The sequence below is a fragment of the Phalaenopsis equestris genome, unplaced genomic scaffold (genome assembly GCF_001263595.1).
Source record: "Phalaenopsis equestris unplaced genomic scaffold, ASM126359v1 Scaffold000436, whole genome shotgun sequence".
Lineage (NCBI taxonomy): Eukaryota > Viridiplantae > Streptophyta > Magnoliopsida > Asparagales > Orchidaceae > Phalaenopsis > Phalaenopsis equestris.
The window spans coordinates 815,029-835,349 of record NW_018164877.1 but is presented as its reverse complement, the minus strand read 5'-3'; the positions used below and the strand labels follow the sequence as shown (position 1 = coordinate 835,349).

General features: G+C 32.7%; 2 protein-coding genes across 2 annotated transcripts; one reads left to right on the top strand and one right to left on the bottom strand.

The window, feature by feature from the left end:
• Positions 1-1,574: 1,574 nt before the first annotated feature.
• On the top strand, positions 1,575-10,080 carry LOC110027686. Its single transcript, XM_020729203.1, has 12 exons — positions 1,575-1,815; positions 2,298-2,477; positions 2,626-2,746; positions 2,836-2,872; positions 4,256-4,308; positions 4,393-4,454; positions 4,794-4,946; positions 5,840-6,084; positions 6,757-8,300; positions 8,494-9,042; positions 9,253-9,436; positions 9,824-10,080. Exons 1-12 carry the CDS (start codon positions 1,757-1,759, stop codon positions 9,895-9,897), a joined length of 3,261 nt encoding a protein of 1,086 aa, XP_020584862.1. The 5' UTR covers positions 1,575-1,756; the 3' UTR covers positions 9,898-10,080.
• A 906-nt stretch (positions 10,081-10,986) lies between these two features.
• On the bottom strand, positions 10,987-19,497 carry LOC110027687 (probable 60S ribosomal protein L14). Its single transcript, XM_020729204.1, has 5 exons — positions 19,399-19,497; positions 19,182-19,283; positions 12,558-12,687; positions 11,761-11,873; positions 10,987-11,274 (listed from the first exon to the last, which is right to left on the bottom strand). Exons 1-5 carry the CDS (start codon positions 19,399-19,401, stop codon positions 11,218-11,220), a joined length of 405 nt encoding a protein of 134 aa, XP_020584863.1. The 5' UTR covers positions 19,402-19,497; the 3' UTR covers positions 10,987-11,217.
• Positions 19,498-20,321: the final 824 nt, after the last annotated feature.

Sequence of the window (20,321 nt, the reverse complement as noted above, 5' to 3'; positions counted from 1 at the left end):
ATCTCAAAATGAATTGATATCGGTCTCATTGGATTCCTCTCTTCAAGCAGCTTGGTTTAACTATCAAAGTCTTCAACTGCAGTTCAAGTATGTAATACTAACTTATTGGAACTCAGATATGACAACTCTTAGTGGCACTAGATTTGAATTATCGAGATGCTCAATTTAAATATAAATTTGTTAAAATCAAAACCTAAATGATCTCCTATTTGAATTTAGCTCAAATATATTGAGATTCGTGCTATATAATATCAATTTATGTGCATCTATATTTTATAATTCAGCTTAAACATTCCATCTTCAATAATTATTACATATCTTTTACAGTTACAAGCATGATTTGGTACTTTCCTTATTTATCAAATTATTCAAAAAATTTGTAATTCATTTTAATAAACACAGCTAATTCTGTAATAGTATCTCTCTCTCTCTCTCTCTCTCTCTCTCTCTCTCTCTCCTCTCTCTCTCTCTCTCTCTATATATATATATATAATATTTTATTATAAGGTATTATATATATGATATCAAAACTTCAATTTTTATATTTGCACCTACAAAGTTTTTTGTATGGCATTAAAAAATCATCATTTTAATTTTAAAAGTAAAAAATATATTTTTATACTATTAAAACTGCATGGCATGTTAGCGAATAAAATCGAACTACCGGGGTTAATTCGTAAGCCCGGTTGGATTTTGGGCTCTAAAGAGTGGGACCCACATCATTAATTTTTTTTTATTATTATAAAACTCGCCTAAACTTCACCTCAAAGATAATTGACAATTACTTGTCCCCTGTCAATTAAGACCCGACCCATTTATCATATTTATCATAAGAAATAATATTTATTGGATTTAGAGTTTGGTCAAATTCAGATAAAATTTGAGTTAATTTTAAGTCAATTCAGATTAATAGGTCGATTTCAAGTCAATTTACAATTGATGAGTTAGGTGCTAAAATTTTTCACTCGAACTCAACGAGAACATTATGCAAACCAATCTGAAACTCTATTTTTTGAGTCCGTTTCGAATAATATTTGACATGACGAGTCAATTTTTTTAAAAATTATTCTGTGCAGAGTTAATATGCACGTCGAGTTAGTTCATCTACAATAATATTATACTCTGTTGTGCTTAAAACATGTATGCATGCGAATTATACACGTATTATTCTTTCCTTTTTTTTGACACTAATAAACTACTCCTTTTTTCTTTATTATGAGTTTAATATTAAATTTGTACATAGCTATTTTTTTATTGATTTAGGATTAATTTTATTAAGCAATTCATATTCCATTTCTACACACACACAAAAAAGTCATTTATCATGCATCCATGTTTTATTAAAATTGCAATTTTTAAGTCTATCTATATTAAAATAAATATTTAACAAAATATCAAATAACGCCAGGTATATAAAATAAATATATTATATTTTACAGATTAAAATTCAATTAAATTTAAATGTTTTTTTAATAGACCCAAAATAATTTATTTTGATAATAGATACAATTCCAAATATGTAAATATATAAGAAGCGGGGTAAATGCCACTTTATCTTTCCGTTTAGCAGCTTGAGCTGTTCTTCTCTCTTCCACTTCCCTTTCCCGCAAGTATATATTCTGCCATTACAAGTTCTCTTTGAAGCTACTCTCATCCTCTCCGCGTCGCTAGCAGCGGAAGCAGGAAAGCTTAGGATTCATTGATCTGGTCCGTACCTCACTCAAGTTGATTGAGAAAGAGAGTATTATCAACTGCAATGAGGGCGGAGGCGCGGCTGGATTCGGCGGTGTTTCAACTCACGCCGACTCGGACTAGGTCGAAATCAGATTTCTTTCTGAGTTTGAAGCTTCCTCCTTGTTCAAGCTGTAGATCTTATAATGTTTATCATTTTCGAGACATTGTTGGATTCGTTTGGGGGTTTTAAGTGATGGGCATGTTCATAGTTGCGTCTGTTGGAAGTTTTGGGATGTGGTTTACTAGATAGATTCAATTTGATCTTGCACGTGCCGATCCAATCTAAGTATATTGATTTTGATTTAATTTGATTGATTTTTTTGGGAAAAAAATATTTATTATGGATGATTGAGCTTAGTTATCATTACCGGATCTTTCTAGTTTGCAGCACTATCCGGCCCTTTCTTACAGGTTTTTTTTTCTGGCTTAATTGCTCATGTTTAGTTCATGGTTTTGAAGCTTTATCAAGCTAATTCTGAAGCTCAACATGCGGTTTCAATTGACGATTTCTGGTAGAATGTTCTAGCTATTTTGCTGGGAAATGATCTTCTTGTTCTTACTAGGTGTGATTTGGTAATAATTGCTAATGGGAAGACGGAGAAGGTTGCATCCGGTTTATTGAATCCTTTTGTTTCCCATCTGAAGACCGCTCAGGATCAAATTGCAAAAGGTGGCTATTCTATCAAACTTGAACCAGATCCAGAAAGTGAAGCGCCATGGTTTACAAAGGGCACAGTGGAGAGGTTTCAGCTCCTCTTTCATTCACTGACACCTGTTGATTTCTTAGGAAACATATTAGAGTTATCCGTCTTGATTAACAGCGCGCATGCCGAGTTACTTTAGTATTGTTGATGTTATCATAATTAATTGCTTAATGTCTGGTCATTCTAGGTTTGTTCGCTTTGTGAGCACACCAGAGGTCTTGGAAAGAGTTCATACCATAGAATCTGAGATTTTGCAGATCGAGAAGTCAATCTCAAGTCAGGAAAATGATAATCTTGGCCTGAAAACTGTAAGTAACGAATTGTAAATGTGCATGCGGGCTATAAAAGCAAAATCCGTGGCAATTTGTGATGTAATTTGCCCTTTCTGATCTGGCAGGTGGAAGACCCGCTAACATCATCAAGTAACAGCGAAGGTACTTTTAACCATGTCGCATTCCATGCAGCAATTGTAGTTCAACTTTGTCATAATTTTCCTTGGGACTTTCTGTTTGGCTACAATTAGAATTTAGCGTTAGTAGGATTTAGTAAATCCATAAATTCTTCAATCTACCCAACTCTTGGATTTAGTAAATCCGATTTAAGCCGAATCTAAGGCAAAATTCGACTTGCTAAATAAAAAAATGTATAAATCCATGGAACTCTTATATTATACCATTTGACTGGATTTAGTAAATCTAGCCATAAATCCTATTAAAAAGCTCTACAAAATAATACCTTCGAGGAAGGCATCTCTAACATTGTGTTTATCCCCTGAAAATTCTTCCATTTGAAAGCAAAGATCAAGTGCAGATAATCATCCAAAATAGTATTAGTTATTATTGGGGAATTAACTGTTCTAAAACAAATCATTGAGTTCGAATAAGTAATAAATGCATAACACCAAAAATTTTATATAAATTTGCTTAATTGATCCAGAGCTATAGATTTCACAACAGTTTTGATTGTAGAACTTGCTTTTATAGCCCTAATATCTCTGGTATTGCCATTGCCCCGCTCACCATACTAAGGCAGCTAAAAACATGGAAGAATTCACATTGAAAAAAATGTCAAAATAGTCCACCGACCATTTATATGTGGTCATTTTAGTCCCTGAAGATATGAAAATTTCAAAATAACATCTTGACTCTTCTCGAAGGACTATTTCAACCTATTTAAAAGTGTTTGGGGATTAAATTGACATTTTTATAGGTTTTGGGAGTAAAATGATATCATGTAAACAGTTAGAGGACTATTTTGGCACATTACTCAATTCACAATACACTCTTAGAGAAACAACTTGCAAATAAAATTTGTGACCAAGTATGATCAAAGGTTTCTTCTCAGTTATTAATTTTTTGGCTCAATTTACAGTCAATTGTGGCTGTTAACTAACATTTATATGGCTTTTGTGTGGGATCATATTCTAAATGATTTGCTCACCTGTTTCCTAGCATCTGCGGAATGCATCTTAATGCAGTCTGATGTGAACTTAATTTTTAATGTTGTTGCCCCTATTTTACTTTGAAAGATTTACTTACCAATCAGTCCATCTAACGCCTAAACTTTATATCTAACGCCTAAACTTTAATTTTTACATATATGCCACCTTACATATGCATGAAAAATCGTATTTCACTTTTTAGAAGTAAAAATAGTGGCATGTTTCATGTGATATGAAGATTTGGGCGGTATAAATGTAAAAAGTAAAGTTTAGGTGTTAGCTATATAAATACTGGGGAATTGGGTGGTATGTATGCAAATGCCCCTTTTGCTTTTGTTGTTTGTGGAATGATGTTCGTGTTGACATGGACTCTTAGGTAACATACAGATGCATGGTGCCGATAATGAAAAAGCGATAGTCCCTTACAAGGTAATGGAAAGAAATTTTCGTTTAGAGAAATGTGTTCCTATTTATGTACTTTTCTTGAAGAGAATTCATTGAAAATTATTGCAGACCGGAAATCTTTCAAAACCATCAGTGTCGAATGAATCCAAATTGCATGAGGAGAGCTCGAAGTATGTATGAGCTATTCACTGCAAATATATTCTTTTGAATACTTGCCATTCTGTAAAATCAGCATCAAGTAAACTTTATTTTCTAACTTGGTGGGCTAAAAAGAAGTATTACTCCTTTTCACTTTCTGCTAGGTAAATTACTTATTACATTCATACAACTAAAACATGAAATCATTGCATGTTGAAAGCTAGCGCAATCTGCATGTCTAAGGGCACCTTAATTCTTTTCTGTTGCTTCAATAGAAAATTTTTGTTTGAACCCTTTTAGAAGTTTGGAGTTGGATCAGTTCATCGAATTGTATGATTAAATTTGTCATTCATTGTTTAAATATTCTTCAGAGTTCAACTTGTAAGAGTTCTTGAGAACCGCAAAAAAGTTTTACAGAAGGAACAGGCAATGGTCTTTGCATGCACTGCGGCGGCCGGGTTTGAAATGGAAAGCATGGCTCATTTACTGTCTTTTGCCGAGTCTTTTGGTGCTTCCCGATTGAGGTGAGTAGTTCCTCTGATAGTAAGATATGGCTTGTTCTCAATGAGTGCTTCCGCCATATTTATATGATAGGGGCATTTACATACATACCATCAATTGCTATGTATTTACATATCTAACACCTAAACTTTAATTTTTACATTTATACCATCCAAATCTCTAATACCTCATCAAAAATACCAATTTTAAGTTTTAAAATGTGAAATACACCTTTTCATGCATAGGTAAGGTGTTATGCATGTAAAAATCGAAGTTAATGAGTTAGATATGTAAATGCATAAGAATCGAGTGCTATTTTTTGAAATCTTTCTAAATGATAGTAAATTGAGACTTAAGATTCATTCAACACAAATGATCGAACAAAAATGGAATTTTGCATAAGTAAACTACTCAAGGAGATGAAAGGACTTCCAGAATATCTTTAGAGATAAAAAGTGTCAAAATAGTCCCCTAACTATTTACATGAGGTCATTTTATTCTTAGAGTATCTAAAAGTTCCAAATTAGTGTCTATACTCTTTTTACATGAGTTGAAATAATCCTTATAAAAGACTACTCTAGCCCCTGTTAAAATAGTCTGGGGACAAAATTGACAATTTTATAGGCTCCGCGATTAAAGTACTCATTGCAAGTAGTTAGGGAACCTTTTTGACACTTTTCTCTTAGAAAAAGTTTAAAATAAGAGTTCCATGAACTTATAAATGAGCTGGTCGGTCATATTGGTCAGATTTTATCAATTCTGGATGAAAAAAAGGTGGTTTGGTGAACAATATATTAGAGATAACAGAACAATTTACTAGTGATACATGTTGTGGGTCTTCTATTACAAGCTAATTGGTCCAATTCAACTTTCATCCTCTTTCATTTCTAATTTCTGAACTTGTCCCCTTAAACAGGGAGGCGTGCTCTCAGTACATGCAGTTATGGGTGGAAAAACATGAGAGTGGACTATGGATTGAAATTGAAGGGGCAGAAACATTATCCTATAGATCCGAGTTTCCTCCAATGAATGCATCTGGAATTATTTTCTCTGAAGATGCCGTGAAGCAAAAAAAGTCCATTGAAGCATGGCCTGCATCTGCTGGAGATGTGGGCATGGAGAAAAACAATGGCAATGCTACAAGCCTGGAAAATGACAGAGGTAATGCAAACCAGTTCATTGAGGTCAATGTTTTCCTTAACTTAATTTTCTGTAGTTTAAATGCACTTCATGTCAAAAAGTAAGGCTTAATTGCACTGATATACTAAATTCAGATTTTATTTTTCTAATGAGAACCTTCACATTTTTTATTTTTCGCTCTTTCATTGGATTTTCTCATTGAACATACGATGGCCAGTGTTGGTATATGGTTATGTTTTAGAAAAGCCAAAGCTTGTACTTCGTCAAGTTATTTTCTATCCCTCTCTTGACATATAAACCATTTTCACACTCTGGGATTTCTTGTCTTATAGAATTTGGCTCATTTTGTCCACTCTACACTGCAAACATTTGTATTATCTGTATATAATTAATACAGAATACAATTTTGAAGGGAAATACCACACAATTCTTATATATTTACATATCTAACACCTAAACTTTGTTATTTACATTTATAGCACTTTGGTGTCGTAAACCTATGCATGCAAATTTGTGTTTTGATTTTAAAAATTAAGTAAAAGTGGTATTTTTTATGTGATATTAATGATTTGAGTGTTATGTTTGTAATTATGGAAGTTCAGGTGTTTGACATGTTAATACAAAACAATTGTTTGGTATGTATGTAATTTCCCCAACTTTGAAACTCTGACAACTGCAGTTTTAAATTTCTAGATGAAAGTCTCTCTTCAGAACGTCCGGCGCCCCATGGACAGCCTGTGTATCAAGGGCAGTTTCCATACCCACCATTTCCACAGTGGCCTCCACATTCTCAGGCAAATCCATATTTGTCTCAGCCATATCCGATGCAAGCTATGCCCTACTATCAGAATTATCCAGCGGAAGCTCAGTTCCTCCATCCTCCATACTCTCCCATGGAAGATTCTAAGTTGAACACTCATCAAAGTAAGGGAAAGAAGCAATATTCCATGCATAGCAAAGATAGTAGTTCCCATTCTGAAGACGGCACAGATCAGAATACATCAGAGTTTGATGAAGAGCCTTTGGGAGTTCGCAAATCACATCGAAAATCTGGTCATTCTGGAAAGAAAAATGGTCTTGTGGTAATTCGGAACCTAAATTATATTGCAAAAAGGCAACAATCAACATCAGAAAACAAATCAGAATTTTCTTCTGACTCAGAAATTGACTACATTAGAGGTATGCTTTCTGGATCTGTGAAGAGAGAAGATAATAACCAAGAGAGTACTAAGATTTCAAATATGCATGGCAATGAGGAAGAGCTTTATAAACAAGAAGAAGATGCTGGAAACTGGCAAGCATTCCAGAGTTTCTTAATGGAGGCTGAGGAAAAAATGAGCAGCGCTGTTGATGGAAACATATTTGCTGGTGAGAAGGAACATTCTGTAAAAGAGTTGCAGAATAAAGATGGACCTGATCCCATCCTTCTTTCTACAAGAGATTCTGTTAATTATCAGGAAGAAAGTACCATGGAATATGATGCATTTTGTGGTGAGGGAAGCAGAACTAAGCTGACAGTTTCTACTGATGAATTTTTAGTAGCAGCTGAAGGTCAAGTTCGCTTGAACAGTCTGGCAGATGCTCAGTTCAAAGAAATGGATGAGGGAGTTAGCGAATACCGAAAAGTTAGTAGTGATGATTTTATCATGCGTGGATTGGAGAAGCTGGTGCCCAACAAGATTTTCTCAGATCCTTTAGCAGACTTTGAAAATGAAAGTGGAACAAAATTAGAGAAGAGTTTCTCACCAATTATTGCTGATGAGTCTTTTGTGATTCCTTTTAGGTTTGGAACCCTAGATCAGCGTGGTGTGGATACAAGAATTGCTATTGATATGGCTGCTGAGTTCCAATCTGCTCCTTCAAAAGAAGAAGAGTCTTCAAGCAAGGCTACGACTAGGGTAAACTGTGAGCCAGATGATTTAACCTTGATTCTTGAACATAGAAGAGAGAGTGATTCAGTTGGCTATAATCAAATTGTAGATTTTGACATTCAAGTTCCACTTTTTGTCAAACAAGAAATCAAGAAGGAAGAAGATTATGTCTCAGAAAGCATCAATGACAGTAAAATTGATGTAGTAAAGCTCAAGTCTCCTCAGAGTGAACTGGAGAAGAAAAGAAAGGACACGATTTTGAGGAGGGCGACATCAACAAGGTCTACCCCGCAGAGCGAAGCGCAAAAGAGAGCAGAGAAGCTAAGAAGCTACAAATCTGATCTACAAAAGCTGAAGAAAGAACATGTATGTTGTTATCTATCCATTTGAATACATCTTTTCATCACCAATTTATTGTTAGTTCCTAAATAATACAAAAAATAGAGCTGCAAGTTTAAAATGACGAGTCTTGAATTTATAATATAAGTACCCATTCCTTTATTCAAGAAGGGGCATAATTTGTAGTATCTTAACATTGTTTTTTGTTTTCTATTTTCAGGAAGAGCAAGAGATAAGAAGATTGGAAGCTTTAAAAAGAGAACGACAGGAAAGGATAGCTTCAAGAAATGGGTCAAAAGCTGTTCAATCATCATCGAACCAGCAACAATTCAACACTGAAAAAACCTCCAAATTCAAAATCTCAGAAAATGGATCAAATTTACCTCTGCATAAGTTACCTACGCCCAATGTTGCTAATAGAGATGTTAAAACCAAAACCACTAGATCAAATAGATCAATGTCTGAGTTGAAAGAGAGTGCTAAACAAGAGAGGAATTCAGTTTCTGCAAGAATTAGAAGACTTTCAGAACCCAATGGTAGAGGAGTTCATAATGTTCCAGAGAAATCAGCAAACACTAATACAGCAATAAAGATGGCATTAGCTGAGACAAAAAAGATAACAGCAGACAGAACATCAACAGACGTACCACAAAATGCTACCATAGGTACTGGTTTTGCTGCTAGCCATGCTTCTTTTTCACCCATTGGTACAGTAGACAGGGAAAATCAAGCTGAAGCCAACCAGACTGATCCAATCAATTCTTTTGAGGTAAAATTAAAAAATTCAGCAGCATTTCAACTTACGCCTTGTGAAAGAACCACCAGTATCGTCTTTTACTATATTAATGAACTAATATGAAATCCCTATCAAATACATATCACCCAATTACTATGTATTTACATACTAACACCAAAACTTTTTAGTTTTTACGTATATACCGCCCAAATCTTTCATATCACATAAGATTCTTCTCTGCAGAATGTCACGGATTTAAGATCTTCACACCAAATATATGAAACTGAGGAGAAGCCACAGAATCAAATGGGGCTCAGAAAGTTATGGAAATTCGGGAGAAATGGCCACAACTCTCATGTAGAAGATGGTAACCTGCATTCATATGAATCAGTCGCTGATGATGCCACCGCAGCGACTCCTAATGACAGTAAGATCATGATTTATGACAAATTCTTTACTTGCTTTATATGATTCTCTAGTTTTGATAATAAATTTAATTGTGGTTTATACAGATATCATATTTACATATCTAACATTTATTATTATTATTATTTAATTTCTACTATACTATCCAAATTTACATATTGTTATCACAATTACTTTGGTGTGATTCAGACACTAGGATGTCATAAAAGTAAAGTGTTTGATATGTAAATCCATACAACATCAATTTCGGATGATTTACATACGTACCATTCAATTATTTATATATCTGGTACCAAAATTTCAATTTTTACATAAGAAGCTCTGCAAGTTTTTTAATGAAACGATTTCACAGTTCTATTAATTTTAATGGAATTATTTCAATTTACAGTTTCCCGTCCATTCTCCACTCTCTCACCCTTCCATGGCAGAAGCAATGAAAAGAAGATTGTAGCTTCAGCATGAGATTGGTAGCCATGAGCAGATTTGGCTGTTTTTCTGCAACTTAATGTTGGTTGTGAATTCATGTAATTTGTCTATTTGTTTAAATCCATTTGTCTATTTGCTTAAATTCATTTGTTCATAAAAAAAACATAGCCTATGTTCGATTCTTGTCATCTGCATTTGGGTGAGACAAATAAAGAATTTTATTCTTTATCAGTGCATGGTTTTAAAATTTTAGGGTTCCAGTACAGTGCAGTATCGGAAAAATTATTAATGTGGAGTCTTTAATATACGGATTCTGTGTATGTACACTGATCGTACAATAATATACAACTAATATATACTGTTGTGCAACAATATATTGCATTATTGTACACGGAGTCCGTATGCATATAGACTGAGTGCATAACATTCTCTCGCAGGATTGGGGCATCCATTTTCATGTTTCTCATACATTGTTATAAGAGGCATATGTATGATAAAACTATTAAGGAAGATTTACAGACATATCACTAATTTATCATGTATTTACATATCTAACAGATGCACTATTTTTTACATACATTTCACCTTACATAAGCATGAAAATATGTATTTAATTTAAAAAAAATTTAAAGTCGATAACGTTTAATTACATAAAAACCACCCAAAACAAATAGTCAATGATCAAACGATTAAAAATTTGATAAAAATGAAAAATAAGGGTTGGGGTTGGGGTTTTAACATAAAGTTTGATATTTGAATGAAAATGGATGAAAAAAGCTGGTAGATTTGTAAATGCCAAGTTTTGGGTGGTTCCTATGTAATTTCCCAACACAAAAAAAAAGGGGGTTCTATTGTGTAATATCAATACCACAATTTTAACTTTTTAAAAGTAAAATACACCATGTCATGCATGAGTTAGGTGGCACATAATGCAAAATTTGAAATCTAACTGTTAGAAATGTAAACAAATAACAAATTGAGTGGCATGAATGCAAATTTTCCAAAAAATATAAATAAATAATTAAAAAAAAAGCATTAAACAAACTGAGACATTTCTAGCATCTTCTATATTGAACAATCAAAAATGCAATTTCAAGATTGCGTTGGAGAACCTGCAATCACATATCGACAAAAACCAGTCTCACAAATCACTTTTACTGTGGAATAATAATCATAATCCAATTCTCAAATTCATTCAAATAATAAGCAAACGGGTACAGAATCAAAACATCAAACTTTAAGAATCCACAGAGTTCATAACACCGACCAAAACTACATTTGTTCTAACGCTTGGTTGACGATCAACTTGATGCTGCAATAATGGAAACAGAATCAGCCATTGATTCTTCAAAAACCTCACTTTGAAGCACTCTTCTTTAGCTTTGAAAGCTCACGTCGGATGGAATCTCCTCTCTGTAAATAAAATCAAAAATAAATAATAACATAAAGGTTTTTTTTGAGCCATGAGTGGCAAGCAAAAATAGTTTACATATAGGGGTGTAAAGGAGTAGAGTACAACCCGAGCCACCCTCGGCCTGAGCTTGAGCTTGATTAATTTTATCAAGTTCCAGTGACCTCGAGCTTACATCTACGAGTTCGAGCACGACTCAAGAGCCGGCTTGTTTGTTATAAAAGAGATAAAATAATATTAATTTATGATAGTATTATAATAAAATGACAAAAAAAATCCATTTTTAATACTTTATCAATAAATTCTTCAAATTTAATATATTTTGAGTACATTTTATATATTAATATTATTTTAAACGAGCCGACTCACGAGCTTAATTCAAGATCCACTTATCGAGCCAAGCTCAAGCCGGCACAGGAGTATGCTTGACTCAAGTAGACCCCTAGTTACAAAAGCATAAATAGGAAAAAAAAACTCCTGAAACTGACCTTAATTTTAGCCAACATGACCTTAAATCTATCGAAATCATTCAGTTCAGCTCTCCTCTTTTGCACAATCAGCTTCCTCCCCCAAGAGCTCTTCTCCCATCTATTCTTCACATCTGCAATAGAAACTACTCGTATAAGCCCATATCTTGAAGGAAAAAAAAGATAACCGAAAAATGTCGACAATGAATTGTTTGGATTGTAAGAAAACAAAAGAAATAAAATAAAATATCAAAATTATAAATTGAACTATTCAATCTTTAATTTTATTTGAAGCATTTACAAACATGCCGCCCAATTCCTATGTATTTACATATTGAGCATCCAATCTTTGCCTTTTTACATACATTTCACCCAAATCTTTCATATCATATAAAAAATACCATTTATTTAACTTTCAAAAAAGTGAAATGCATATTTTCATGCATAGGTAATGCATGTGTGAAATAATTAGTTTCGGTGTTAAATGTGTTAATGCATAGAAATTAAGTGGTATGTATGTAAAAATTTCTTTTTTTAAGGGCATTTACATACCTACCACCCAATTCCTATGTATTTACATAGATAACATCCCACCCAAATATTTCATATTTTATAAAAACACCCTATTTTAATTTTTGAAAATTGAAATACATATTTCCATGCACAAGTAAGGTGGCATATAAGTAAAAATTAAAATTTAGGCGGTAGATACATAATATATAGATGTGATGAAAATTTTCCTTATTTTTCTCATTTATTTTCACTAAAATCCCATGAATCCAAACAAAGACTCGAAAGGTTTTCAAATGGTGGCAGACCAGCCGCTTCCATGGCCTCGATCAGTTTGCTCTTCTTGGGAATTCGGGGGATGTCAATCTTGATATCAGTCAGAGACAGCCTCTTGAAGTTCATTTGTCCTCGTACCATGTCAGGAGCATCAACTAAGGCCTGAGATGATAATAACCATCAAAGGATTATAAATAAAGATTTACATACATACCCTAATCAAAGAATGCAATGAAAGAAAATGCAATGAAAGTTTATATCATTTATAAATCTCATCTAAGGATGTCAAAAAAGCTCGTTGTTCATGTACAACAAGTATTAGGCTCGTTAAGTAGCTCTTGTTTGACTCGTTCATTAAGTAAACGAACAGAACACGGAAATTTTTTTTAAATTTGAATTATAAACGAGCCGAATATCAACAACCCTTCTGTTCGCTTATGTGGGCTTGTTTTATTTATATAATAATATATTATATATTATATCTAAAGCTTAAATCATAACAGCTCATGGGGGTCATTAGTATCCTTAAATCATAACAACCGAATTCTTACGGGTTTGAATCCAACACCCTAAATTTATTTTTTTTGAATTAATTTTAACGAGTCAATTTAGAGCAAAACACAAACAAGAATATCTAAATCGAGCCAAACATGAACATACTATTTACGAGCCCATTTCAAACAAGACGAACATGAGCTAAGCCTAAGCTCGCTCAAGAGGCTAGCTCGTTTACAATCCTGATCTCATCCCTAAGAAAAATATACATACATACATATATATTGTCCAAACTAAACAAATAGAAGGACAAAGACCTAAGAACAAAAGAAAAATTAAAAGCCATTATAAATGAAATAAGAATATCAGATATGAAGAATAACAATATTGAGATAAAATAGATTAATGATATGTTGAGTGTTGTTAAGTAATTATCAATAGAAACAATATAATATAATTAGTGTCTTATTCCTGAAATGAAATTAAAAGGTACAACATAATGGATACAAATATGATAATTAAAGATATGTTTGGTTTTGCAAAAATATATGACCCATCAATAGCAAATAAGTACTTTAAAAACAAGAATAGCACCATGTGACTTCAAAAATAGAACAACAAATCAAATATATAATTTCTTAAAGTTAGAAGCAAAATATTTTTTGGGTGTAAGTGTGCATGCCTGTATAAGTATTATAAGTTTCTTACAACAAAATAAAAGTTGCACGTACGTATGAAATAAAAATAATTGAATGCTCATGGTGTCTGTATTTTTGTATAGATATGCATGAAGACAAACATTTACATGTTTATTTTGCATATAACATGTCAATTGAGTTGAATCAAACTAATCTAGAGTTTAGGCAAATCAATTTCAATTTTGAGTGTATTAAAATTCTAAAAACTATTAAACCAATTTTTAGTTATGAACAAGATCAAAGAATCAACAAATGAAACATTAGCCTTCATAAAAGATGGTGAAATATGAAAGCAGGGTGCTATTAATTCTTTTAACATAGATTATTCAAATAGGAAAACTGAAATGTATGGTTGAACCGAATTTGATGTAAGATAAGATAGTAATTGCATTAAAAATATTGTAATAAAAATTTTAGGAAACTAAGAATAAAGCATAAGTAGAATTGGTAATATACCATGAAGGCACAAAAGGTCATTAAGAAGAAATATTACTTTTTCAAGGTAACAAAATTGATTCAGGGGGCTTCTATATCAATTCCAACTTTAACCTAACCTAATTTCAGAACAACAATCAGAATAAAGATCAAGACAAAGGATCATTTTTGGGATCACTTTTATTTTTATTATTATTTTATTCAGCATATGTTCTAATTTGAAGCATAACATGTTTGGTAGTTAAAATAAAATGAGATAGTCTTTTAAAAACTTAAAGCATCTAAAAAGATGTTTTGAGTATTTTTAGAAACATGTTAATTTATGCTTGAAAACAAAAATAAAAACCCAAAACATATGAAAGCACACTAAAGAAATATGTTTTTAAAAACAAAAGTCAATAAAATGATTTCAAACAAGCCCTACAATTCTAGGACTTAATTGTAAGTTAAGTTTGAATGAGTCAAACTCACCTCTAAACAATCTGGAGGAAATAAAACAATGATTACACAAGGCAAGAAGATCAAGATTTTTATCTACTCCAAGCACGGCTATCCAAAGACATGATCTAAGAAGGCTTTAGGACAAGTGAAAAGCAATTTCGATGTGTTTTGGGATTATATAAGATTGAACAGCTCTCATTTGTATTTCCCCCAAAACTCCCTTTGCTCTTTTGCTACTCAAAGGTACCCTCTTCTATTTAAAAAATCAATGAGGCGGTGATTTGTTCAAAAATACCTAGGAAGAAGAAGAGAACATATAAAGAAGGATTCAACAATGAGGCGGTGACCATCAAAATTCCTTATATAAATAATCTCTAATATTTCTCTAATTAAGAATCTACACAAGATTGTATTGTTTCAATCTAATAATCTCCTTACTTTGGGACAATTGAACTTTACAAGGACCCTTGAGGACTTAAAACCCCTGATATCATCAAACATTAGCAGATAATTACATCTTTTATTACTCTATTGCATGGATTATTGATTGGCTTAGTGAGTTAGGTTGTAATCCTCTCTTGATTACAATCTAATTGCTTAGATGCGTCCTAAACTCCATATATCATATTAGCCCAAGAACTCCATTATGATATCAATCATAAGTAGGATATGACTTGAAGGTAAATATTCTTGATTTACAATGAAAAGAGAAAATATTTATCAACTCCAAAAAAGCTAGAGTTATAACTTTAATGGTTTATATAATACCCTAGCACCAAGGAAAGATAAAATGATATTTATAAAATAGTCAACATACCATGGAGGATATTTAATGACTTTCATTGATCTCATCAAAGTATATGATTAAAATGAACTAGGAACTAATTTTCATGCATAAAGGGAAAACATATGTAGAAATTATTAAAAATATACATGACAAAGCGTTTACTTGCACTAGCACAGTTTGTGGAGTGATCAATAAGACTGATTAAAATAAAGATTCTAATTAAGATTAATATACAACAAGTATCTTCTTACAGTGGTCACAATGATGCTTGTACAAGATACTCCTAACAAGACATTTTGATGTATGCTATCAAAAGGAGATAGCACTAATAAACAAGGTGTTTATTAAAATATGAGAATGCTAAAACAATGAAGGAAATGGTTAAAAGTTTTAAAAGTTAAGGAGGCTCATGATAGGAGGCTCATGATTAATGCAATATATTTTAGGTATATGATCTATATTTTCAGTTTTTTAAATTACTACAGCAGAAACATCAAGTTACAACTAACTGTTGTAAATTGAGTCTATTACGCAAAAGAACACAAATAAGAATGCAAAAATATTTTCTAAATAAGGGCTTTTAGAGTTAATGGTGGATTACTGAAATGAAAAATTACCTATAGATCATGTTACAAAAAAATAATAATAATAAAGAGAACTAAAGATATTATTATTAAATTAAAATTAGAATGATTGGAGCAAGGTTTCAAAAGTTGACTATCAAATAATATATAAGTCAATGACAGTTTTTATTGCAATAGAATGAGAACATATGTACAATTGTACATGTGTGCCAAATTTTGACCATCAAATTAGAAAGGAGATATTGAGAAATAAAAGGTGTTAGGAGATTAGCGCCTATTGAAAGGTAAGTAAAACTCAAGAAAAGTGACAATATGCAAATACAATAAAGAGTAAAAGGTGCATCGAAAAACTTAATATGAAATGATTGAAAGGGGAAAAGAGGTAGAACAGACACAACATGGATAGATATAATCTAAAAGAAGACATAATCTCCATGTAAAATAGGCTTAACACCTAAAATAGCATTCAACATGAATAAACAAAAAATGAGTTCATAAAGCCGACTGCAAATTGTGTTGGATTAATGTTATTGTTGATGGAAATAATGCAACAAAACCAAAAATGATATAAATCAATAAGCTCCTTAAATGAATAAATAAAATGCAGGTTGATATTTAGATTAATTATTCAAAATCAATCATTCGTGTAGCTTCTAAAATATACACAAACACATTCGGATCATCCAAACTAAACTATACAAAATTTTCCATTAAAAATAGAATTCTTAGTGTTATATAACTCATATAACTCATAAAAACTAGGTGGGTAAACATTACCTTATGAAAACAAGGCAGGCCTAGTTGAAACAATTGGGAAATTACCATAATAACAATTTGCATAACTTAAACTGATATGACGATAAAAATATAATGAATAATAATAGTATGATAATCAAAATAGGCTCATGTGTGCATTTCATAATGTAAATCCAACCAAAAGGCGCCTGACTTCAGAAGTAAATACCCGCAAACAAAATGCATGCAAATAAACTCTTATAGAAAATTTAAGATGAACCATCAGACTACCGCCAGCCGGCAAGGCAACCCGTCAGGCTTGCTGAATTCATGTCCGAGCTCCGAATAAGCAAAGCAAAGGAGAAAGATGAAGAACCACTCCCAGTTGAAACCCGCCAGGTCATCTCGGTGATCCCAGAAAACTATCGTTATTGAGTTAGCCATACACTTCACATGTTTCTAGCGATTCACACGGCATCATCGAATTCTTCGGGTGCACCAAGACGCTATTTGAGAGCGTAAATTCCCCATTTTCCTCTCCAACCACTCGACATAGCAATCTTCAATAGGATGGCTGACTACCCGATGATATGGGCAGTAGTTTGGGTCATTGGTTCTATCAGCCTCCTCAGGTCTTTTAAGATTTGCCCAAATTCCATTGGCGCATATAGGTTAAATGATTCCAGAGGGCCTCCAACCAAAAGGCAAGCAAGCTACTGCCTTCCTTGGAAGTCCTTCTCTCTTTTATTTTAGGAACGAAGAAGTTTTAGGAACGAAGAAGGTGAGTCGAAGAAGGTGAGTGAGGGTACGAGTAAGGGGCTTTTTTCTTGAATAGCATTCTTTGAGATAGAAACCTTGGAAGGGAATCCTCAATCTAAATATTTGTGAATGTACGAGGAGGATTCAGCCTTATCAAGCAAGATAGACAAGAAGAAAAAGAAGACACCATACTCAATACGGATCATATTTGAAAATTCTCTTCATCATATTTGAAAAGCCTCTTTTTTCTTCTTCTTCGAGTACCTCAGATTCAAGAATCTTGAGATGCCTAACACATCGAACAATCAGACCTGAACAACATCATCAAAACCAAAACCAATGAATGATCACTTAGGTAGGATTTTTTTTTTGTCATCAAGTAGATCTAGGGTTCTATATTGAAATGAGCATGCGCATATTTTCATGATCATGCATGATTTTTTATGAAGAAAATGAGAACGAGAAGAAGAAAAATTAGGGAGAAGAAGAAAAATGAGGGAGTATGGTTCTCCTCTAAGGCTTTCTTCTTCTTTTTTCTTTCCAAAAGCTCTCCAAAGCTTAGCTCCTTAATGTCTGTAATGAGCTCACTCTTTATGCAAAAAAGATAATGGTCTTTCCTCCAAAGAAACTTCAAGTGCAAGAAGAAGATGAAGAAAATGCGAACAAAAAAAAAAAAAGAAAGATGAGGGAGAAGAAGAAAATAAATGAGGAAGGAATATAATTCTCTTCTAGGGTTTTCTCCTTTTCTTTTCGCACCAAGAGATTTCCAAAGCTTATCTCCTCAATGTCTATAATGAGTTCACTCACTTCAGCCCCCAAAAGTTTCAAATGTGCTGAAAACTCAAGTGAAAAGAAACCAAAATCTTTCCCTTATGCTAAGCTTACTTCATGCCACATTTCCATGCTGATGATCATATAAAATTATGTTTAATTATATGGCATGCATACAATTGACCATTTTCTGAGTTGAGGGCTAAGGAGCTTTCTATGGTACCATTCGCCATCTTTTCCTAATTAACCTTTTATCTTATATGAATTGATTTGCTAAAAATTGTTCACAAAAATTAAAACCTGACAGCTTCCGGGCGCCAAACTCTAATTTTGAAAAAAACAAGCGAGTGAAAGGATTTTATGGATCTCTTAGACTATGAGAGGGAATGTATTAATGAAGTATAGTCTACAAACATAACAATGCATATCAAACATGTATGGCATCAAAAATTGATGCAAACACCATCCATGCTTCAAAACTAGAGAAACTATTAGCATTTTCATACATGCCACACAATTCTTATGTATTTACATATCTAACACCCAACCATTCACATTTACATGCATACCACTCAAATCTTTAACATCACATTAAAAATATCACCATCACAATCTTTTTAAAAGCAAGATGCACATTTTCCTGAATAGATTTATAACACCAAAGTGTTATAAGAGTAAATATCAAAATTTGGGTTTTAGATATGTAAATACAAAAGAATTTCGTGGTATGTATGTAAATTTCCCAGATGGAGCTAATTCATATTATAATATACAAACCAGCAATTTCCTGAAGTATAAGAACAACATATACATAACAAACAGTGCATAAAAACACAATGGCAGCTAAAATTTTTTTTTGATAATCAGTTAAAGAAACAAAACATCAACCAAGCAGAACATAAAGCTACGGTTTTTCATTTCCCAATCCCCAAAAAAAAAAATGATACGCACTCGATTCTGATCGATGACATCGACGATAACAACAAGCCTCCCATACTCCTTCCCATAGTTGACGAGCGCTACCCTCCCGATCTCCACGTACCGCTGGAAAGGCTAAAATTACAACCACAAGAACCCATGAATCAGAGAAAAGTAATTCCCCTTAAAACAATCAAGAAAGTTTAACGAAGCCGGTAACATTGAAGAGCACGAGAGAGCCAGCACTCACCATGGCTGCTGCTGCGATCTGCTGGAACCTACCACCTACCAAGGACAGAGCTAGGGTTACGAACAGAGTATTACGTCGCCGGTAAGGTTTTCACAGGAATGAGGGACCGTCAGATATATTCGCGATGGGGGAGATCGACCGTACGATCGTGGTTATTCCTGTCCGTCGGATCGAGCAGAGGATTATTTTGATGTGATATGAAATATTTGAAAAAAAAAATTAAATTTAACCAGCAAAATTTATAGGTGAGATATGTAAATACATAGGAATTTGGTGATATGTATGTAAAAACCCCATTTTTATTATATTTAAAAATAATTGCTATTTAGAAAATATTTTTATCAACTATACCATCGAATGTTCCAATAAAATAAGATATACTTTATGTTGTCGCGATTCATAGCAAAATTTAGGGGCATTTATAGCATGTAATTCTTACGTATTTATATATCTCGCACCTAAATTTTCATAATTACGTGTATACCACTCTAAATTTTAAAATCACATAAAAAATAACATTAAAAATACATTTCATGCATTACTATAGAATATGAACGTGTTATGCAAGTAAATATGGGAGTTTTAAGTGTGAGATATGTAAATTCATAATCATCTAAATTTTGCAAGTTATAATCAGATGCAAAATACTAATTATGAGATCATAAATTCTTAATTAATAATGATTAGCTTTTAATAAACACCATTAGGCACTTCACAATTATTTTATTATTTTGCATGTGCTACATCTCATATATCTACAACATATATATTGCTTATGAGACCATAGTGTTGTTGAAACATTAGAGTTAAGGTTGTTTCTTATATTAAGATTTATTATTATTCGTCTTATATGATGTGTTATGTCATGTGATGTTATTTGTATGTACGTGGGCATGGTTCATCAGACCATGATCATCATTGAT